The 24026-nt window shown below is 41.3% G+C and overlaps 1 protein-coding gene across 1 annotated transcript in view; it reads right to left on the bottom strand.

Annotated features, from left to right (window-relative positions):
* Tgfbr2 (transforming growth factor beta receptor 2) overlaps positions 1–24026 on the bottom strand; it is a 93100-nt gene that overhangs the window by 47471 nt on the left and 21603 nt on the right. The window contains exon 2 of the mRNA XM_070006479.1: positions 3112–3280. Within this exon, the coding sequence (XP_069862580.1) occupies positions 3112–3280 (169 nt within the window). The remainder of the gene's footprint in view (positions 1–3111; positions 3281–24026) is intronic.

The raw sequence follows: 24026 nt of genomic DNA, 5'->3' as shown, positions 1-24026 counted from the left end.
AATACAAGGAAATATGTCCAGACTTTTCTTTGTTCTGAGCTACAGGATACATTGCCAATTTCCACTGAAAGAAGAATCACTATAATACTATTAATTTTGGACCCCAAATATTTCACACCTTAGAGAAAGTATTAGCATTTCACATGAACTAGACACCCAATTGACATTAGTTGAATGAATAAAACAATCCATCAGTGAAAAAAACATGAAACCTAATCAGAGCATTGGAACAAATTCCAGGACAGAGCCTTCCCTTTGTCTCATTTGGCTCTTTTAAAAATAGACTTCTGGTGCGGCACTGGTGGCCCCCACTTGGAATCCTAGCTACTCAGGAGGCTGAGATCTGAGGATTGAAGTTCAAAGACAGCCCAGGCAAGAAAGTCTGTGAGACTCTTATGTCCAATTAAACATCCAAAAAGCCATAAGTAGAGCTATGGCTCAAGTAGTAGAGTGCTAAACTTAATCAGAAAAGCTAAGGGACAAAGCTCAGGCACTGGGTTCAAACTCCAGAACCAGAAGGAAACAAACAAATAAACAAAAAAATAGAAAGTAGCCTCCTGTCCAGTTTTGGTTTTCTGGAAACAGACATTAAACTGTAGGTGTCCATGCAGGAGGTGTTTGAAGATGTACCTGCAGGGAGAGAAGTTAGACTACTGTACAGGTCAATTGCCACAGAGACCCTGGTGGGTGTCTCAGATGTTCTGAAGCCAGAAGGGCCCTTAAATTTTTCCTAAATTAAGCAGCCAGAAACTTGTACCCCTGCATCAACCGGCCATGGAAGAAGGCTTCTCATAAGGAATGAAGTACCTAAGGGAGGGAAGACACTGCTGAAGGGATTCAGGGATAGTGCCTCAAGTAACCATTGCTCCCAGGGAGTAGGGACTGGAGCTCATTCCCGACAGATATCAGGGAGGTCAGAGACACCAAGTTCTGCTTCCCTTTGCCATTATCCACAATCCTGACTCGCAGTGAGGTTTGCTTTCATTGAGTCAAGCAAGAATAAAGCTCACTGATTCCTCCACATTCTCATAGCTCTGTTCCAGAGAGACTTGATTCTCATCCAATCATTTGGAAAGACAGGAAAACAATGCAATTAAAGGATGCTGCTACAAGCAACAGAAGTCGGTCCTCCCAGCCCAGTGGGAGATGAGCTGTGGATGACACAGTCCTAGAAGAAAGCATGGAGGCCAAGGCTCTGGTGTCTCCACCTTTCCTCTATAGGCCATCCAACCCCTCTGGAATTTCACTCACTCTGCCAAAGAAGAGAGCTTTCTGGTATTGTGAAACCAGGAATGTGCAAATGTTGAAGCTTACATTCGGCACAAATCTGTCCCCAGAGAGAGGTTATAGACCCTCCCTTACCCTTCAGAACCTCACAGGGTGACTTTATGACATTTTCCACCTGAGAGCTTTTCAGAATCTCTCAATAAAATCATGTACTTCTTACTGAATTTGAACCATTCCTAATTACTCCAGCCAGTCCTTGGATACCATACTTTATAACCTTCTACTATAATGGTTCTGCCCTCCCCTTCTTTCAAACCACTGACCAAAACTGGACATGCATGAGGTTGTAAGTACATGGAAGGAAGGTGGAGGGCCGGCATGAAGCTGTCCTGACCAGTCTTGGCTGTTAACATTCTTCTAATTCTTAAGAAACCAGTTCAGCACCTGGTATGCATGGAAATTTGCAAAGTCCTTAGATCTATCATCAAGATAAATCTGTGGAATAGAGAAAGTCTCCAAAGATTCATTTCCAAGAAAAGGAGAGACATATTTGGCTTTATATTCGTGCCTGGTAATCAACCAGGACATGCATATGGTTTTTAAATAGTAGGTAATTTCCAATCATCAGAATAAGCCTGCAAAATGTTAAACTCCATTAATGAATTTATACATTTTCCTTACAAAACTGGCACTCTTTTACTGATCAGAGTTGTTTCTCACCAGGCACTGGTGGTTCATGCCTGTAATCTTCCTACTCAGGAAGCTGATATCTGAGGATCACAGTTCAAAGCCAGCCCAGGCAGAAAAGCCCATTGAGACTTTTCTATGTCCATTCATCCAGCAAAAGCCAGAAGTGGAGCTGTGGCTCAAGTGGCAGAGTTTCAGCCTTAAACAAAAACTCAAGCTAGGGAGAGAGACCCTGACTTGAAGCTCCAGTACTGGCACATGTTAGTCACTCACAGCCATGAATTAATCAAATGATTTATGAGTACCCATTGTGTAGTATACAGAATTGTTTGGGATGTTTGTATGTGCAAAGGAGTTGGAAGGAAGGAGAGAAGAGAGAGAACAGAAGATTTGACCCAAGAATATATGGTCCTGATCCAAGAGAAGGATGTCAGATATAGTCCAATGGCTATACCAGGGTGTAGCTGGGATGTCTGACAAATTAACAGGTTGTCTTTCTGCCTCTCTAACTAGCTTTCCCATCTCGGGCAAGTGTTTTTCTTCCCCAAAAGCCAAACTTAGACCTCTTCTCCTTCACCAACAAAGAACTAAGATTGTCTCAGCAGAACAAAGCTCCTGGTGTTACTATAAGGACTGGGAAAGAATAATTTAAATTACTAGTAGGGAGAAAATCATTCTTTTTGACATAGGAAGGGCTTCTAGATGCACTATGCATATTACATCTTATGTCATGAACTCCTGTGAATGTGTATATGTGTGTATATGTATTTGAATATCCCTAGAAGCCACACTTAATAACTGAAAGATAGATGTTATTAACAAGGAAGGAAGTGGACTGGGTGTCTGCACTGAGGGAATATGGAGACACTTATATACTATGAGAATGCAAGACATATAAAGTAAGATAAAGAACTGAGCACTGGTGGCTCACACCTGTAATCCTAGCTACTCAGGACATGGAGATCTGAGGAAGCCAGCCTGGAAAAATAAATTGGAGAGACTCTTATCTCTAGTTAACCAGCCAAAGGTCAAGAATGGAGATGTAGCTCAAGTAGGAAGAGTGCCAGCCTTGAGTGAAAAAGCCAAGTGAGAGTGTGAAGCCATAAGTTTATACCCAGGAACATCACTAACTAACTAACTAACTAACTAACTAACTAACTAACTAACTAAGAAAGATAAAAAGCAAAAGTCCCTTACCACACAGCTACACAGACTTCATGTGGCTTCTCACAGATGGCCGTGATGCTGCAGTTGCTCATGCAAGATTTCCGGTTGTCACAGGTAGACGATCTCACATCACAAAACTTACATAGCTGTGGAATCTTGACCTCACCATTGTTGTCACTGGTCATCATGTCATCATTAACTGGGAGAAGAAGAGAAAGAGACAGTAAACACCTATCTAAAGGTTAGGGAGCCAGCACATGGATTCCTGGAGCCATTATGCAATTTCCAAAGGAACTTGAGGCCATGAAAAGGAATATGGAGAAAGGCAAGACAACTTTTTCACATCAAATTAGAGTTCCCTCACATAGACCACCTGGCATATAAGCCATGTATATGGGGACAGTGGATGATCAGTAGCAGTAGCTTCTTGCTTCTGTCCATGATTGCCAGAAAGCACTCTACAAAAACCTTATCAATCAGTAAAGACACAGAATGGTTTACTGCATAGTAATAGATACTAGAAGCACATGTGCATGAATGCACATGTGTGCATGAGTGCGCGTGCACACACACACACACACACAAATAGAAAGAAGAAAAGAAATTACAGTTTAGCTGATGAACAGACAAGGAAACAAACCAGAGCAGGATAACCCAAAATAGAAGGAGCCCCATAGGATGTGGGTACCAGAAAGAGTCATTGCCCACATGGGCAAAGAGGGGTCACAGCAGAGTGGTAAAGTGTATAAGCAAGCAGGTAAATCCCAGGGCAACTCTTGGAGAAGGTACAAGACCATACCAACTGCCATTAAACAATGGCAGCACCTGGAAGAGCATAAAAAATAATCTCTGTACAGATGACAACTCCCATGATTTCCTGCCTACAAGCCATTAATTAAAACTTTCCCTATATGTCTGAGACACAAGACTGTCAAGGCACTGATCTGATGGCCAACTAAGACTGTGCCACCTCAAAGACCTGTGGCTGGCCACCTCTTTAACCTCATCCAGTACATCCCAAGCCCCTTACTCATCACATAGGAGGACATCTGAGCCTTTCTGATCTCTGATTAAATGTCATCTTTCATTGTAAAACTACCATAGGATTCTGTTTAACCATCTGCAAAACTATGTGGGTCACAGACTGATTTATTATCTATTTACCCAAATGTAAGCTTTATGAGACTCATTGTTTCTATACTGTACCTCTTACTACAAAAACAACTCAGGTCATATGGACGGTACCTAAACTTTTTTTGCGGAAGTGACCAGAGGAATACATATAGGTATAATCACATAGAGTTCACGTTTAACCCTTTATACCAAGTGGGGCAGGACATAAAACCTGTTCCCTCAGATGGAGAGGAACATGATCATAAATGAAAGATTTATGTTTACTCAGTACAATATTGAAAACAGACAATGCATGGTAAGGCACAGGCATGCCAGAGGCAATAAGCAAAGTACAGTGCTTATACCCCATTTCTGTCCTCAGTGAGGCCCATTTCTATTGGTGATGGAAGTAAATTGAAAGAGTTTGGAGAGCCAATAGAAGTAAACCAAGGCTAAAAGGCATTCAATACACAAACATACTCAATAAACTTTCTCTGCCTTAGAAAGATTATACTTTTGGATCATAAGTGGCACTGAACAAGGTGCTAGTTCTTCATTCCCTTGGAGAAACTCAACAGTGCTTTATGGTAAAGGTAAATGTTCCCGCCTGCAAAGGGGCAGCCCCGGGTCCTTCTACAGCCTCTTTCTGCCCCGTAAATTTTAACTGTCTGCCATCAGTGCTCTACATGATACATAATCTTCTTTGTTGCTCAGGCATAACACCTGTTTCCTGGATCTCTAAAAATATAAACATACATATTTCACCCTTGCTTTCTTGTGGTAACAGTAAATACAGAAGAAAAAAATAAACCCATTCATCCCATTCAGGCCTCAAGTTCATTTCAGGAAGTATATTTTTAGGAGCAAACTATTTTGAAATTCTCAATGACTCCCAGACCAACAACTCTATGCTTAGCTAAAAATACAGGCAGAATCTCGGCACCTTATGTTAAATTGGAACTCACACAACAATGAATATATCTATTTTCTACAATGGTTTATATTTGGATCCACTTGAAAAACAACTAATTTAACCCTCTAGATTCCCCTATAAGTCACAGTCAAAACAAAACAAAGAAAAATAAAAACATATTTTCTATATTTGATTTTTTTGACAGAGTACATTCTGAAGAAACATCTACTTGCTCATTTGAAAGCTTTGTACTTTTTTTTTTTTTTTTTGGGTCCGGTCGTGGGGCCTGAACTCTGGGCCTGGGTGCTGTCCCTCAGCTCTTCAGCTCAAGGCTAGCGTTCTACCACTTGAGCCACAGTGCCACTTCTGGCTTTTTTCTTTTTTCTTATGTGGTGCTGAGGAATCAAACCCAGGGCCTCAGGCATGCAAGGCAAGCGCTCTACCACTGAGCCACCTTCCCAGCCCGCTTTGTACTTTTTTTAAACTGTAAAATCAAACCTCTTCGAAATGAAATAGAGCCATTTAGGATTTTAGCCTCTATTACTAGTTATCAACTTTGAAGGCAGGCTGAGATAAATTTTTGGAGAACTTGATAACTAATGAAGTCTGGGTCCCACTTTGAGCTATTCTTACTTATTATTCTGAAGAGTTTCAGAAGACACCCTGCACGATTCTGAGGTTCAACCAAAACCGTGAATCCTAAGCTAGAATTAGTTGTTAAGAAAAATAAAATAACATGTGCAAAACAAAATAACACATCACCTCTCAATACATATACAAGCTCTGTGGTGGTGAGAAAGGTCTTCTTAACAAAGCTAGACGAAGTTCCCCGGTGCAAAACACATACCTAAAGAGATGTGATTAGCTCATTTGCACCTCGGATGGAGAGGAACATTTCCTGGGAGGATCCATCCTTTTCTAGAAGTGTGAGAGAGGTGACAGCAGTCAGGAGTGACAAGGTAGATATGAACGCAGAGGAGTCTGGGGAATGTGCTGACAAGGATAAGTGGTTTAGGGCTGCTGCCTGTGAAACACAATCAACACAAAAGATGCAAGAGAGGACCCCCCAACAAGATAGGAAAAGCAAGGAAGGCAAGAAGGGAGGGAGGAAGTGAAGGAGGGGGAAAAGAGGGAGGGAGGAAGGGAAAGCAGTGGGCAGATCTCTTTACACTGGAGCCTGTGCCCATGGAGTACTGGACACGTAGCCTGACCAGGAGCTCAGAAGTTTCTCAGCTAAATTTTTTTGCGAAAATGGAAACAGACAACCATTACTCTGTATCTGGAAGCCTAGGCATAAGAAAGAGACAGCCATTCTACAATGGGAGTTTGTACCCACTGAAGGCTTACTGTGTACTTTTTACCTAAGGTATTACCTCCCACCCCATGCACACCAGCCACAAACAGCTCATTCTCCTTACTTTGTTTCAGCAAAAGCTGAGGGCCAATTTCACTGAGATTCAACATGAAGCAGTGTTGACCCCCAGAAGTTTGCTAACTCTGAGAATTCCCACTTGCTCTCGATGTGAATAAATTCCTCACTTTTGCTTTTCAGCAAGTACTCTTTTTTTTTCCTCTATGTAAAATAAGTGCCAAAGCCCTTTGTGCAGCCATGTATGAGGGGGGATAGGTGATTGAGTTTAAAGGCAAAGCTCACCTAGTTTTGTTTTGTTTGTGCTACCACTAGACTTCAACTCAGGGCCTTAGCACTGTCTTTGAGCTTTTGGGCTCTAAGCTAGCACTCTATCACTTGAGTCACCCCTCCACTTCTTTTTTGTTGTTGTTGTTGTTTTGTTGTAATTAGAGAGAAAAGACTCAGAGATTTTTCCTGTCTGAGCTGGCTTTGAACCTCGATCCTCAGATTTTGACTTCCTTCCTCCTGAGTAGCTAGGATTATAGGTGTGAGCCAATGGTGCCCAACAACCTAGTTTTGATGAAAACTTTCATCTCCTTACATAATGTGTGACAAGCCAACAGAATGAAAAGACAGGGGAATGCATACATATAAATAGCTATCAAGGAAGATAGTCAACAACAACACAACAAAACCCATCTTTCACTCTCCAATAAGCCCATGTCCCAGATCAAAATCATTTCATGTCTGGTATTGTTACATTACCCTGAGTGTCTTTAGTTAAGCATTCTAATATTAAGATAATATATTTTAATCACTACAAATCCTTTGTGAGCACCTGACTATTCTGAGTATCTTCCTTCCATAACAGATAAGTTAATTCTTCATGAAGTTCTCCAAAAAGAAGTTTCAAATAGAATATCTCTCACATTCAGGTGCTAGTAGCTTACAACTGTAATCCTAGCTATTCAGGGGGGCTGACATCTGATAAACATAGTTCAAAGCCAGGCCAGGCAGAAAAACCCACCAGACTCTTATCTCCATTAACCAACCAATAAGCAGAAGTGGAGGCATGGCTCAGGTAGTAGAGTAAAAACATCCAGTGAGGGCAGGATGCCCTTAGTTCAAGACCCAGGATTGGCCATATATATACATATAGAGAGAGAGAGAAAGAGAGAGAGAGAGAGAGAGAGAGACAGACAGACAGACAGACAGACAGATACAGGCAGATATACACACCTATATTGATATAAATATATAATATACATATAAAATGTATTATATGTAATATATAATGTATACTACACGCATATCTTCTAGACACTCATTCACTTAGAAATTAGTGTGGGCAGCTCCTCTCATCATGTGATAGTATCATATGGCCTGTCACATCTCACTACTCTTCCAACAAGACCGTGAGTAATATCAAAACCTTCACCCTGGGTTATACTGCCTTCCTTATTTCAGCTCACATTTTCCCCAAACTTATAGTTTACAGCAAAAAGTTCCAGGTCTTGTGAATATGAATTTAGTAAGTGCTAGGCTGTATTTACTTGTGGCACTCTCTTCTTTTAGGTTCAGAAGGAAGCAGCTTAAGAAAGTTTAGACTATTCTAGATATATGTTTAGCAATTTGACTGTAAATTCTATAGTCCCTATCTTTGAAGTAGTGTATATTATTAATTTAATCATTTGGTAAAAACTCAAGATTTCCAAATGATGCTAAATGCCATACCAGTAATGCATTTGTGTTTAAATCCATGTATCTATTATTGCTTTCTAGCGTGCTTTTGGGGGAAGGTGATTTAAAATTTATGCCACAAACACTTGTGGATGTCTTGCTTAATGCTATGTAACTCATGGCAGGAACTACTGAAATTGATATAGTTAAGTGTAGCATCCCAAAGAATATGAGTGAGCCAGGCTCAAGTGGCTCATGCCTTTAACCTAGCTAGGCAGAATGCTGAGATCTGAGAATGGAGGTGCAAAGCTAGCTCAAAGGCAGCCCAGGCAGACAAATCCATGAAATGCTTATCTCCAATTAACCACCAAAAAGCCAGAAGTGGAGCTGTGGCTCAAGTGGTAGAGTGCCAGACTTAAGCAAAAAAGCTAATGGAAGAGCACCCAGTCCTTGGTTTCAAGCCTACACAAACCTACAAAGCAACAACTGGTAAATGGAACTCACTAACACCTTAGAGCTTTGCTTCTCAAATATGAAGGTGCACAGAAATCTCTTGGGGGGGGATGAGAGAGAGAGAGAGAGAGAGAGAGAGAGAGAGAGAGAGAGAGAGAGAGAGAGAGAGAGAGATTTATAGATATTGGAGCTGGTCCTAAGGCTTGAACTCAGCGCCTTGGTACTGCTCTACCACCTGAGCAACTGCAACATTTCAAGGTTTTTTTTTTATTGGTTAATTGGAGATAAAAATCTCACTGCCATCTATAAGGAAACTAAGTCATGAGGGTATCAGAATAGAGAAAGGACAGAAAGTGAACTCAACTGATTAACAGACTTTTATTTCAGGGTAAAAGACTGAGAGAGATGCCAGAGTCTTCAAGTCAAACTGGAGAGACAACGGGCCACTCTTTTACAACTACAAGGGGAAAAGGGGGAAGAAAGCTCTTTGTGAGCATAGCAGGAAGGCCTTATCTTAGGCCACAGGTTGGGAGTTGTCAGCAGTGGAGTCCACAGCAGATGTGACCGGAATCTTATAAAATCGATGGTCTCAGGGTCGGTTAACCTCGGGTGTGGGAATTCAGGATGTGACAAGCAGTTTATTTGGGGAGGGGGATTGTTTGCTTTAGAGGGAAGAAGAGAGTTTGTTTTAGCTATTTGTTTCAGCAGGGTCAGCTTAAGGCAGTTTAGGGCCAATTTCTCATCACTATCTAGGAACTGTGACCCTCAGATCTCAGCCTCCTGAGTAGCTAGATTACAGACATGAGCCACTGGCACCTGGCTCTTGGAAATATTTTTAACATGCAGGTGTAGGGAGTGTGCAGCTCACAGGTCTGTGAGAGATGGTAATTCTGATGTTTATAGAGCAGTTCGGAAGGCAGGAAACAGGTAGAAATCCACACTGAGGATTTGAGGCAGAATTCTACCTCCAAGAAACCTCAATGTTTCCCCTTACACCATCCAGTTAACTCACATTAGTGAAATAACTTCTTTTACTTAAGTTAGGTGCCAGTGGCTCACTCTTGCAATCCTAGCTATTTAGGAGGCTGAGATCTGAGGATACCAGTTGGAAGCCAGCCCTGACAGGAAAGTCTGGGAGATGTGAGACTTTTATCACTAATCAACCCCCAAAAAGTCAGAGGTGAAGCTGTGGCTCAAGTGGCAGAGCACTAGCTTTAAACAAAAAAGTTAAAGGACAGGACCCAGGCCTTGAGTTTACTCACCAATGCCAGCATGCATGTACTCACGCACACATACACACACTTACACACACACACACACACACACACACACACACACACAATTTCTTATACTTAGAGCCAGTTGATTATTGTGTAAAACGTACCTACTGAATACCCTCACGGTAGTAACTGGATTGTCTGGTTAAAGAGCTGGATACTCCAACCTAGCCAAGTAGCCCCATACTACCCAGTCAGCTAGGCAGTGGGATTGCTCCCTATCTCCACTGATTCAGAAACTAATTTAACCAATTTAATAACTATTCCTCACCTTTTTCCATGCACTTCTCACTTTCTAGTTCTTTCCATATGCTTTTCTCTTGAGCCTGGCCTCTTAAATGATCACAAGTTCAGAGGCTCAGTCACCATATGGGCCTGCATTGAAAGCCTTGTTCTCTGAAAGAAGGGTTTTAATTGCAGCTGGCATTTCACAGTCAGACACTGAGGCAACCATCTGGCCGACAGCCGTTCTGGTCTGTGATGCTGGCAACAATCACTCTGGTCCTCGAGACCGGGTGGGAAAAGTCCCCTGGCCTGCCACATACATCCTCCTAGCCAGAACAGAAAAGCAAGTCACGCAATCTGGAAGGACTTTTCATGAAGAAAAGATAGTCCTGGTCCGACCAAACACTTTGGTACCAAACAATCAAACACAAGGTATTTCTTGATTGAGACAAAGGCAGAAATACTTTAGGAATATTTCCCTTTTTTGAACATATATGGCAGATTTGAAATTTGAAATACAATACAGTACTTGTGTGATGTGTATGAGTGTGTGTGAGTGGTGGAGGAGGATATTTGCTGGCACTAAGGCTTCTACCAGGGCTTGAACACATGGCCTCTATCTCACACTTGGCTTTCTTGTTCAGTGATGGTACCCTACAACCTGATCCATACCTCTACTCTGGCATTTTGCTGATTAAGTGGAAATGGAGTCTTTCATACTTTACTGCCCAGGTTGGCTTTGAACCAAGATCTTCTAGGATACAGCCTCCTAAATAGTTAAGATTACAGGCATGAGCCACTATCACTTAGCTTTGCAGCATTAAAAAAAATCTAAGTAGTTGTACAAAGCAATTTCAATTCAACATGTCAGTTTATGCATACAATGCATCTTGATCACTGTCAATTCTTATGTTTGGCTCTAACTCCCTGTGTAATTAGAAGTATCTTGACATGGAAGAGTTGGAACTTTTCTTCCAGTGGTAGTGAGTCTTATGTTGTCTTTGAGTTTCACTACAGAACCATCCAGAAGTCCACACGGATAGCCTGGGGTGTTAGAGGGAAAGAAACAAAAATAAGAGGCTTGAAGGCATCTGTTCTCAGTCTTATGCAATTGTTTTTGTAGATGATCTAATTAGTGCTCTTCAAAATGCAACTGCCTTCTAATTCCTACTTGGTAAATAGTTCAACAAATGCCACAACAATCGGTGCTCACCGGAAATGAAGAGCATTTTCCCTAAGTACTCTTCAGTACTGTTCTAAGAAAAAAAAATGTTGCTTTGAATTTCAGTTCCTTTCCTTGTCACCAGAGAAGAAGGACTTTAAAAGCAAAGCATCTTACCTTCATTACTATGGAAGTAAAAAATGCATAGTGTGCCCAGGTGCCTGTAGCTCACACCTGTTTTCCTATTTATTCAGGAGGCTAAGAATCTCTATTAGAAATCAGCCCAGGGAAGAAAAGTTCGTAAGATTCTTATCTCCAACTAACTACCAAAAAGGTGGAAGTGCAGCTATGGCTCAAGTGATAGAGTACCAGCTTTGAGCAAAAAAGCAAAGGCACTGTCACACATGCACACACACACACACACACACACACACACACACACACACACACACACACACACACACACACACACACACAAAATGTACAGTGTACCTCACCTACCTCAGAGCAGAAAAGATTAACCAGTCAAATAACAGTGGATTGACCAAGACAGAGACACTGTGACAAAACCATGACTTAATTGAATGATAGAACTTCTTATTAGTTTCTGTTGGTGATCTCTATCAAAAGTACAAATGTAAATGGCCTTTTACCTGGCACTTTCACTTCTATGACTATCAGCCATTCACTGACAAATTCATTGCTATGGTACTGGGAAAGGAACTGGTGTGCCACCGTCATCTAACTGCTCATCAACACAGCAGTGGTAAACTGCATGAGGTGCGTCCAGAGATTGCAATAAAGTGGTCAAAAAGTGAGAGCAACTCCATCCCTGTCACCTGTCAATGTCCAGGTTACCACATTCAAGAAGAAAGGTCCAGATCCAACTCTAGAGCAAACACCTGGCTTCTCTTGTCCTAGGGCTGTCCTCTCCTACATTGTCACCTTCCTCTTTCATGAGGCTGTCCTTTGTGAACTTCAGCTCTGAGGTCCTCAAGCTTCCAGGAAATTTAGCCCTTAGGCAGACCTAACAGCAGATCAGGAGCAAAGGTGACTGTGTTTGGAATATTTGTGTCGCAGTTCCTCCCCGTGGAATTTTTTCCAGCTGTCTAAAGGTCGCAGCTTCTCTTGAGGAAGTCATTTCTGGAATTCTGGTGAACATTCCACAGTCAGGTTTCTGTTGTTTATTAAATATAGCCGTGTGCCCATGGCTCATGCCTATAAAGCTAGCTACTAAGAAGGCTGAGCTTTGAGGACCACAGTTAGAAGCCAGCAGGGACAACAAAGTCCCTGAGATTGTTTTCTCCAATTTACCACCAAAAAGCTAGAAGTAGGATGCCAGCCTTGAATGGAAGAGTTAAGAGACAGCACCCAGGCCCTGAATTCAAATCCCAGTACTGGTAACACCCCCAGAAAGAATAATATATATGTATATATATATATGTATATGTATATGGTTCTTATATATACAAATGTATGTCTTATTCTATATGTACATTATCTCTGGGAGAAAGTACAAGCATGTAGAAATCAAACATTATTTTTCTCTAGAAAAGGAAACTGGATGGCCAGGAAATTGAGATGCCTTTTGTTAGTTTTGAATTTTCTGTAATGTTTCCGTACTTCAAACTGTGTTAATTAAAATAAACAAATGTCCTTCAGATTCTGTCATGGCAGATACCTGTGGCCTTCACTAGAATGACAGTATTACTGTAGCTTAGATCAGTAGTGGGGAAGTATCCTCAACTGATAAAAAATAATGGAGTGTAGTGTAAGCAGGAAACAGATAAGCAGACCAAAGGCATCAATCTCTTCATGTAATGTTTTTGTAAAAATACTATAAATTACTGTTCTTTCTTCCTTTTTTTTTTTTTTCAAATACTGGAGATCAAACTCAGGACCTTATGTTTGCTCAATTCGCTTCATTGGCTGGCATACTACAGCTGGAGTCACTCCTCTAGCCCTGCTTTTTGCTGATTATTTCAGACATACAATCGTGGACTTTTCTGTCTAGCTGGTTTGGAGCTGTGGTCCTCTGGATATCAACCTCCTGCATAGCTAGGATTATATGTGTAAGCTACTCATGTTTGGATGCTGTCCTTACAACACTATGGGTAAAAAAAAAAAAAAAAAAAAGAAAAGATGATATAATCAATATTCAGAGTATAGTTAAAATTGTGGAAAAAATCATTCTGGTCAGAAATCTTGTAAAAAAAAGATACATGTTTTCTCACTCTGAATCCTCCACAACTAAGGATCCACACTGCAAGAGAATTAAACCAAACAGCAGGTGGTTCCCTGGCCTTTAATGAGGCAATATTAACCAATGCAACCTAATGAGCATCAATTACTCTTTCTACATGCCAACATGAGGTCAAAAATGGAGAGACCGTTGGGATAGAACTTGGTTTGCTGGAAAAGATAGACAGTTCTGAAGCAGGGAAAGAAGAGACTGTAGGTGCTTTAGTCTGAAAGTACAGCCTGGATCAGGAGTAACCAGGTAGAACAAGGTACCAACATCTAGAGACACTTTGATTCAATTATCAGATACTTCGGTCTGTTGAGATCTCTGAAGAGAGCCACAGTCAACAAACATAACATCCATGTAAACACTGAAGCATTTGAATTTGACAGGACGGGGTGGTATTTCTATATTGTTAATTGGATTGGCTTGGGCCAAAATTAGAATGACAAAGGCCAGAAGTGGAGAAGTTGAGGAAACATTCCAGCAGAAGCACATCAAGAGCAGCCTAGACTTTGTCCACCTACACCTGAAACCAAGAATTCTACCTGATGCCTATTTGAAAAACTTGAAGGTCCAAGGCAGGTAAATAAACCACTGAATCTGGGCACCCATAGACCATTTTAATAAATCCAGTCTAAATTCACTATTATGTAGTTGTGAATGAATGGATATGTGAATGAATATATAACTTCAAGAAAGGCATTAAAACCTATATATTAAGTTAGTAAACCAAGAGATAAATGAAGGACTCCCACATTTCAAAGGGATTCATCTAGTGCAGTATTTAAATGGAAAACATATCTGTCCTTTTAAGATTGTGTGTTTGTTTTTGTGTGTGTGTGTGTGTGTGTGTGTGTGTGTGTGTGTGTGTGTGCCTGTATTGGGGCTTAAACTCAAGTCTTCATTTGGTCCTTCCCTTCAAGGCTAGTACTCTACCACTTGAGCCATACTTGCACTTCCAGCTTCTTAATGGCTAATTGGAGAGAAGAGTCACATGGATTGTGTGGACTGGACTGGCTTTGGGCAGGCTGTGAACCACCATCTTCAGATCTTTGCCTCCTGAGTAGCTAGGACTATAGACATGAACCAGCAGCAAGAAGGCTGATTTTAACAATTCATCTGCCTGGTAAATCCCAACCATTGAGACTGACATGAATAAGAATGAGAATGTAAAGGTTGGGAAGCCAGTTGAAACATTAGCCATATGGATTCCAATGGGGACACTATTCCATATGGTTTTACAAGCTCTATTTTTTCTGCAGAGAAGAGCTTTAAAGTTTCTGCTTTATGTAAAGTCACAGCAACTGAAGAACCAATTCTCTCCCTCAGGTAGTGTGATTTGGATGAGATTTAATAGCCCCGTGAATAATAATGCAGAGCTTATTGATAACAAAGATAAATGAGAAATTTGTTGGGTAATGGTCAAAACAAACATGGTAAGTAGCACAGCCTTACAGAGGTAAGAGAATGGATGAGAGTTCAATGTATGCATTTTAGAGCATTACAAAGCAGCCCAATCTTTTACCAACAAGATTAGCTGATGTAAACAAATAGGGAATGGATTTGCTCTGTGAGACCTTCCTTTAACACTGGTGGGAAAGAAGGTAAAAGGCTGTTTCCCCGGATACTTACGTGCTTGAAGGAAATGAAAGGGCATACACAGAAATGAGCTCATCCCAAGAACTTTCAAAGTTGAAAAGTTCCATGAAGAAGGTCTCTCTGTTTAAGTTACTCATTTATTATTGAAACAATACTTTATCTCAAATATGGAAAATATAAGCACCAAGTGTGGTAAAAAATAGATGTAAAACATCATGACTATTAGAGAATCAGTAAAATGACACCTGGCTTGTACCACTTGCTTCAAGGAAGAGTGGAACTTTGTTTGCATATTAATTTCCTGCAGATGGGGATTTTTCACCATGAAATTTCTCTAAGGAGACCCTTGTCCTGACAAAATGTGCTGCAGTTGTGTGGCGTACCCAATGCCTGAAAGGGATTTCAATTGTGGTTTTCCTAAGGATGTGTGAATATGGATCCAAGTAAAGGAGCCTAACTTCCCTCTAGGAAAAATTGACAATACCCAGGTCCTAGAGGGAGACATGTTCAAAGGCTGGGAGACCAGTGTGGAGACGCTGTCTGTGGAGAACAGATGGGGCAGGGAGAGTCCTAAGCAGAGACAGAGAGAACTATATGTGGCTTACACTTATGCTTTGTGTGTGTGTGTGTGTGTGTGTGTGTGCATGTACTGGCTGGAGTTTCCATTCAGAGTACCTCAGGCACTTGGCTTTTTGCTCCAAGTGGCCCTTGAACCCTGCTCTACTTTCAGTTTTTCCTGGTTAATTAGAGATAAGAATCTCATGGATTTTTTTTCAGCCCTGGTTGGCTTAGAGCCTCAATCCTCAGACCTCAGCCTCCTAGGTAACTAGGATTATAGGAATATGTCTGGCTTGCTTTTGAATATGCATGGTCACCTGCTTATAATCATTGACTGTTTAACTTTTCCATCCAATTCCATGTTCTAATATTAAAGGTTTCGATGACACATAGTATGTCATGATTTAACTTTCCAATATGGATATTTTCTAATATGCATTTAGCTCCTTATGTGGATAATCACATTTCTGTTCAGGAGTCACTTCACTTTTTTCTTTTTTGTGCTTGTACTGGGGATCGAACTCAGAGCCTAGACTTTTCTACTCAAAGACAATGCTTACCCATTTGAGCCAAATTTCCACATCCAAATTTAGCTTGTCAATGGAGATTTGAGTCTGTTGGATTGACTACCCAGGCTGGCTATGAACTTCAATTCTCAGATCTCACCAGCATCCTGAGTAGCTAGTATGATCCACAGGGATAGGGCTTGTCTTTCTTTCTTTTTTTTTTTTTTTTCTGTTGGTCACACACTTGAACTCTGGGTTTGGGCACTGTCCCTGCACTCTTCAGCTCAAGGCAAGCACTCTACTGCTTAAGCCACAGCACCACTTCCGGTTTTCTGGTAGTTTAATGGAGATAAGAGTCTCATGGACTTTACTGCCTGAGCTGGCTTTCAACTGTGATCCTCAGATCTCAGCCTCCAGAGTAGCTAGGATTACAGACATGAGCCACTGGCGCCTGACTGGCTTTCATTCTTAAGGCAATAATATTAGTATACTTTGAGTCACAACTAAAAAGAGAACTTAGGAAATGAGTATGAACAAATAAATGCTTAAATATCTAGATAAGAAATATTTATGCATCTAGATATATGAAAACGACTGTATCTTACTCTCATCTCCTTGAAATTTACTTCCCTGAATTTACTTCCTCAAGTAAAAATTAGACACATGGTTTAACAAAATGAATATCAGGAAGCAGAAACATGTCTTGATGGGGTTGGAGATGGGGCTAAAAGAGAGGAGTGGATAAATGGAGAGAGGAATGGCAGAAAAACACAGAGTACTCAATGTACTATGTGAAAATGGAACTCAGAAGGAAACTTGAGGCAGAGAGAGATAGGGCAGATAGACTGGGAAGAGAGAATGATGGAGGGGACGACTCTGACCAAGATGCACTGTATACATAAAGGGGTATGTGAAATTGAAACTCCATAGTACAACTATTTGAATATAATATGGGAAATTAATAAAATATTAAAAACAGTGGCATGTATCTGAGGTCAAAAAGAAGAATTAGTCACATGATCTTGCTATATGATTTCTGCAGGAGAATTCCCAAGGCTGGAAGTAAAAGCAGATTGTTCAGAGAAGGCTCTGAGCTAGTCATGAGCTGGCTTCATGCTTTGGGGTAATTAGTTGGCTACTTTCTATGCCTCTTTCCTCTGACTTGTTTGAACATGTATACGGAACATGAAGACCTTTAAGTGTCTTTCGATTTAAAAAAAAATACTTGTAATTCAACTCCAAAAAGCCAAGAAAGATGAAAAAAAAATCAAGTATATCCAGTTTGAACATTAACTCTGGTTAAACAGAATGAAGTGTTTGATTTAGCCTATAAAAAAATAAATTATTTCTGAGTCCAAGAACTGGTGGCTCACTCCTGTAATTCTAGCTACTCAGGAGGCTGAGATCTGAGGATCCCAATTTGAAGCCAGCCCAAACAGAAAAGTTCATGAAACTAACTCCAATTAACCAATAAAATGCCAGAAGTGGAGTTGTGGCTTAAATGTTAGGGCACCAGCCTTGAGTAGAAAAAGCTAAGCAAGAGTATAAGGCTCTGAGTTCAAGCCCCAGAAAGAGCACAATAAAAAAAAAAAAATAAAGAAAAAAAACATTTCAAGATTATTAAACACATATAATTTATATTAAGAAACCCATTCTACAACATCTCCCTTGCTGTGTAAGTACTATTCCTCCCTGTATACTATAGACAAATTTAAGCCAGACCACTGCAGCTGAACAGGCTTTCAAGAACAAATACGTGGTGGTATAATTTGCATATCACAAGGTCTGAGGAAGGAAAATTTTGTCAAGTAACAAAAGACCACTTTCCATACAGACATTGTAGACATTTCCTCTAATTTTATGGGGGTTGTGAAGGAAGTTCTGGCTTAGAGCAGTTATTTACTATAAGAACAGAAACCCTCAGCAGTGTGTGTGTGTGTGTGTATTCACAGTTTAATCTCCCAGAGCTCAGCTTGGAAGAAAAATAAGTACTAATGCAAACTGGCACAATTATGTAAAAAAAAAAAAATCCTGCATGATCAGGGCCTGATTATGTCTGAGGGTGACCACTGTGGGAAGGACTTGGGGAACTTCTATTTGCTTAGTAGCAGTTGGAATAAAAGGACAGAAAAGCACATAATTCAGATTCATTTTTTTGGTTTCTCACACCCATCTATGCCCTCCCCCCCATACACACACACACACACACACACACACACACACACACACACACACACACTCTCTCTCTCTCTCTCTCTCTCACTTCATGTTTTTCAAGTAGAGGAAGTGAAATAAAAAGAACCAAATTTCATGCATTGTTCAGGTATCAAGAAAGGACAACAAAGGGCAGGAAATTTGAATGAAATCTGAGAATCTGCCGGTAAACGAGGGCAATTTTGCTTGTTTTCTCACAGAGCAGCTGGATGAGAAAAAGGGGTGAGGTTGGTCCTTGCCTTTCCTGGCTATTACTCATGGCTGTCATGACCTGAATGTGATTTGCAGGAAACAACATCAAGGTCTCTCATAAAGTAAGCAGCTGCCACTTTAGAATGGGAGCCTCCAAAGAGTAAAAGAAAATCAACTTCCCTCCAATTCCAAACAATCATACGAATGTGTCTTAAGCCATTCCTGCTGCTGTAAGAAATTACCAGAGACTGAGAAATTCATAAAGAACAGAATTTTGTCTCATAATTATAAAGGTGGAAAGTTCCATACCAAGGCACTGATATTCACTGACTTAGAGACCTGTTCCCTTGCTTTCAAGCTGGTGCTATATCCTAGGGAGACAATGCTATGTCCTGACATCGAAGAAAGCAGAGGGCCCAAGGGCTAAAGTTCATCAACTCTGACCCATTTCTAGGAGTCCAATCTCCTCTTGGTTTTATCAATTCCTAAAAGGCTCCACCTCTTAATATTCACAGAATGGAGATTAAGTTTCAATATGGATTCTGAAGGGGACATATTCACACCATAACAGTTGATAAGAACAAAGAATAGTGTTACACCGTGATGTTATTTGATGGTCAGTGAACAGTAAAGGAATCTAGATAAGACTCTAAGAGCAATCTAAATGTGAAAAACAAGAAAGAACCAGAAGCAGTCTTTGAGGTGAACTTTTCTCATGCATCGCTCCTTCACATGTGGGTGCTGAAATATAATTTAATACCAGAAATGATGGTACTGGAAGTCACCCAAACTTTGAAATGTCTTGAATTACCTTTGTACTTCTCCCCACACTGTACCCCCATGTCAGGCAGATTTCAATCCAGGGCCTGGGCTCTGTCCCCTAGCTTTTTCTCTCAAGATTGGTGCTTTACCACTTAAACCACACCTCCACTTTCCTGTCCAGATTGGTTTGGCCAAGAGGCCTTCTGATCCCAACCTCCTTAGCAGCTAGAAGTACAGTCACGAACCAATAGAACCTGACTGCTTTGTACTTCTTAAAATGACCTGCTTTGTACCTTACTTAGTTTGGCATCTTGAATATTCTCCCACTCAAATAATCTTACTCGTTAAACTTTCTCCTCATGCAGGAGAGCTGAAATGTGTGGAATGCTAGAAGTCACTATTCCACAATGTTGTGGAGTGCAATGTAAAAATACTACACATTCAACTCTTAGAGAAAGTAGCAAAGCCAGGTGCCTGTGGGTCACATCTGTAATCCAAGCTACTCAGTAGGCTAAGATCTGAGGATTATAGTTGGAAGCCAGCCCTGGTAGGAAAGTCTATGAGACTCTTACCTCCAATTAACCACCAAAAGGCCAGAAGTGGAGCTGAGGCTCAAGTGGTGGAGATCCAGTCTTGAGTGAAAAAGCTAAGGGATACTACCTAGGTTCTGAGTTCAAGCCCTAATATCAGCACAAGCAAGAAAAAAAGAATGAGGGAAAGAAAGAAAGAGGGAAAGGAAGGGAGGGAGGGAAGAAAAAAGAAAGAAAGAAAATAAATGAAAAAAAAAAAAAAACAAAGACGAGAGAAACCATGGACTTAGTTCAGTTAATTCTCTGCCACACTGCAGGGATCTCCATCACTGGCCGCAGTACACTGGCTATCTCTTGAAAAATACTTGTTGATAGGCTGGGAAGGTGGCTCAGTGGTACAGCCCTTGCCTTGCATGCCTGAGGCCCTGGGTTCAATTCCTCAGCACCACATAAGCAAAAAAGAAAAAGCCAGAAGTGGCTCTGTGGCTCAAGTGGTAGAGCGCTAGCCTTGAGCTGAAGAGCTGAGGGACAGCACTTAGGCCCAGAGTTCAGGCCCTAGGACTGGACCCCCCCAAAAAAAAGAAAAAAAGAAAAATACTTGTTGATCCATTTCTGTTTCCTCAAGACCTCTGAAACTAAGTTCCAGAGCTCATCCTTAAGTTCCAGTAATACCTTTGTACTCCTCTGACAAATTCAGATTGTTTATATAAAAGAAAAACTGAATATACATTTTTAGTTGCTGGACAAGGAATAAAAATATACTCACAGAGGAAATAGGCAATGGAGGGTGGAGAAGAGACAGGTCAAATCCAGGTACAAGGGTGTAAACATTTTTCAAGGTTAAATTAATCCACACTAGTTTGGAAGTCAAGGAGAGTTTCTATCCTAGGACAAGCTGATCATGAAGATGAAAGGCTATGCAGATGTAAAGAGCAATTCCTCCTCCAAGACACACTACCCTCAAGTCTGGGGCACAATTTGCAGCTGCACAATAACCACGAGCACATAGTGCTCGTTGAACTTAGGCTACATTGCCTTAAGTCTCACTAGTTGTTTTTTTCTTTCATCCCTCCTTTCCTCCCTCCCTCCCTTCCTGCCTTCTTTTCTCTCTCTTTCTTTCCTTCCTTCCTCCCTCCCTCCCTTCTTTCTGCCTTTCTTCCGTGTGTGTGTGTGTGTGTGTGTGTGTGTGTGTGTGTGTGTGTGTGTGTGTGTGTGAAGAACTGAAGCTTGAACTTAGGAGCAGGATACTGTCTCCTAGCATTTTTGTACAACACTGGTACTCTACCACTTGAGCCATAGCTCTACTTCTACCTTTTGCTGGTTATTTGGGGATAAGAATCTAATAGATGTTCCTGCCTGGACTGGCTTTGAACAGCAATTCTCAGATCTCAGTTTCCTGAGTAGTGAGGTTTGTAGGGGTGAGCTACCAGTGCCCAGCCATCTCACTAGCTATTCTCAAGTGCTCAGTGCTCAGTCACATGGCCAAGTACCACCCATAAAATATTTTCATCATCATTGGGGCTGGGAAGGTGGCTCAGTGGTACAGCGCTTGCCTTGCATGCATGAAGCCCTGAGTTTGATTCATCAGCACCACATAAGCAAAAAGAAAAAAGCCAGAAGTGGCGTTGTGGCTCAAGCGGTAGAGCGCTAGCCTTGAGCTGAAGAGCTGAGGGACAGCACCCAGGCCCAGAGTTCAGGCCCCACAACTGGACCACTTCCCCCCCCCCCAAAAAAAAAGAAAAAAAATATTTTCACCATCACAGAAAGTTCTATAAGAAACTAATGATCTAAAGAAATCCAAGCTGGGCACTAGTGGCTCATGCCTTTAACTAGATCAGAGGATTGTGGTTTTCCACAGCCAGGGCAGAAAAATCTCCAATTAACAATTCAACACACAAACAAAAAAATGGAAGTGGAGCTGTGGCTTAAAGTGGTGGAGTACTAGCCTTGAACACAAGAGCTCAGGGATAGTGCCTAGGCCCTGAGTTCAAGCCCCACAACTGACCCAGCACCCCCTCTCCCCCCCCGAAAAAAAAAACAAAGTCCAAAAGGACCTGAGACCTTAACCTTCTAGGGAGATCTCACCTTAAAGGAGTTGGAAAGAAATAGATGAAGTGATCCCATCAAGGGAGGCCTTGCCATTTGTAATTAAAGTCCTTAAACACTTTAAGTACTGTGTCACTGCGGAGGCAGAAACAGAAGAGAATTATGGACAAGTACAAGGCCTATGGTTAACCCACATGCCCAGAGTGGCAGTACCAGAAAGTCCTAGAAGTGAGAGAAATGGACTAAACTAGGTTGACAACAAGTTGAAGCCTGCAAGGGCTCTCAAGTCAGCTGGCACAACCTCTCGAATGCAAATCCCTGGGCTTGAGATAAAAGACTTAAAAAATAAAGTTTAAGATTGCCTGAGTCATGACGTATCAAATAAGTCTTACTAAGTCCCATTTCAATACTGAAACATAACTCAGAGCTGAGGCACAGGGATTAAGTTTCCAGGCAAAGACCACAGAAGCCTAAAGCAAGGAAACTCATATTTTAGAGAAAACATTGACTTTTTTTTTTAAATTTCTTCGAGGTTTTCAGAGTTTCAGTCACAGTGTGTCAAAGAAAGGTGAGTCTGTACAACATCGCAGAGAGGTGACCCAAGGTGACGGGGAAGATTTCTTCACAGGGGAAAATCCCGATGCTGCAGGGAAAGCATTTCTGTTGGTCTGAGCTGAGGAAAGCAAGCCCGTGTAGAAGTGCTCATTCCAAGGCAGATTTCCTCCTTGAAGATTTTAACCTGAGCTCTCACTTCCCACACTTCTAGAGAGATAGACTATCTATAATCCCTATCACATTATGAGCAGAGACCAGAAGCACCTTTTCTCCTAGACAATAGTGTGTGTGTGTGTGTGTGTGTGTGTGTGTGTGTGTGTGTGTGTGTGTGTGTGTGTGTGTGTGTGTGTGTGTGCGTGCTTAAACTCAGGGCCTGGGTGTTATCCTTGAGCTTTTGGGCTCAAAGTTAGCATTCTGCCAGTTTGAGCCACAGCTCTACTTCCAGCTTTTTGTGGTTAATTGAAGCTAAGAGTCTCACTGACTTTCCTGCCTGGGCTGGCTTTGAACCATGATCCTCAGATCTCAGTCTCCTGCATAGCTAGGATTATAAGTATGACCCACTGGTGCCTGAATGACAATAACGTATTTACATCCTTTTTAAGATGAAAACTAACAGTACAGATGATTAAATCAAAAGCAATTTAAAAAGAAGCCTAGCTGTGTCCTCCTGAAACTGAGTTTTCAGACTCCAGGTCCAAACACCATGAGCCCCACATTAGGTCTGGCCCCTCTTCCACTCATCAGTGCCAAATGAGGAGATACAGTGAAAGTCCTAGAGTACATCTTCGAAGATCTTCAGGGGTATAAGCCTTAGCCTTTGCTTAAATAGGGAGAATAGAAGACAGGAGCTATGCATAGTACAAACAGCCCCAAGTCAAAGGCAGGTTCAGAGGTGAGGAGGTGGCTGTTTGGTGGCCTCAGTCAGGATTTCTCAAAGAAGTTGTTAGGACTTTGCCACTTAAGAAGAACCAGTTGTCTGGCTGGTGGTCCCCTAAACTCTCTTCCTTTGGGGGCAGTTTCTCCTTTTGAGATAAGATAAGAAGGTGGCATTGCCTATCTTCTGGAGCAGTTTGTCTTTGTCACAGGACTTTCCTGGAGCCTGAGGTGATTACACGGTAACTGCTGGAAAGAATGGCTCAGAGGAAAGGCCACATTCCAAGAAGTGAGGGAACAGGAGTATCCCGCTTGGATCTTGCTTTTGGTTAATTCATGAGCCCAGCAAAATCAGCATTTAAGTTGCATTTTACATTACTTCCATAAAGTATTATCATTAGAGTGTGTTGCTGAAGAGTATCTCTATAAATAGTAAATGATCAGGTTTCAAATCTAGAGCACAGGGAAGGAGAGGCACAAATGATCAAGCTGACCCATTACAATTACGAATGCTGAATAATTACTTGCATGTTCATCTTTCAGGACTCCAGTGAATGGGAATATTAAGTATGCTCCATAAGTGTCCTGTCCATTTTAATAGCCATTAGCCACATGTGGTTACTTAAATTTAATTGAAATACAGTAGTGTCTAAAGTTCACTACCTTAGTCGTGCATGCACATTTCAAGCCA

Source organism: Dipodomys merriami, unplaced genomic scaffold (genome assembly GCF_024711535.1).
Source record: "Dipodomys merriami isolate MVZ:Mamm:240054 unplaced genomic scaffold, mDipMer1.0.p SCAF_7, whole genome shotgun sequence".
Taxonomy (NCBI): Eukaryota; Metazoa; Chordata; class Mammalia; order Rodentia; family Heteromyidae; genus Dipodomys; species Dipodomys merriami.
This window is presented reverse-complemented; position numbering and strand designations above follow the sequence as displayed.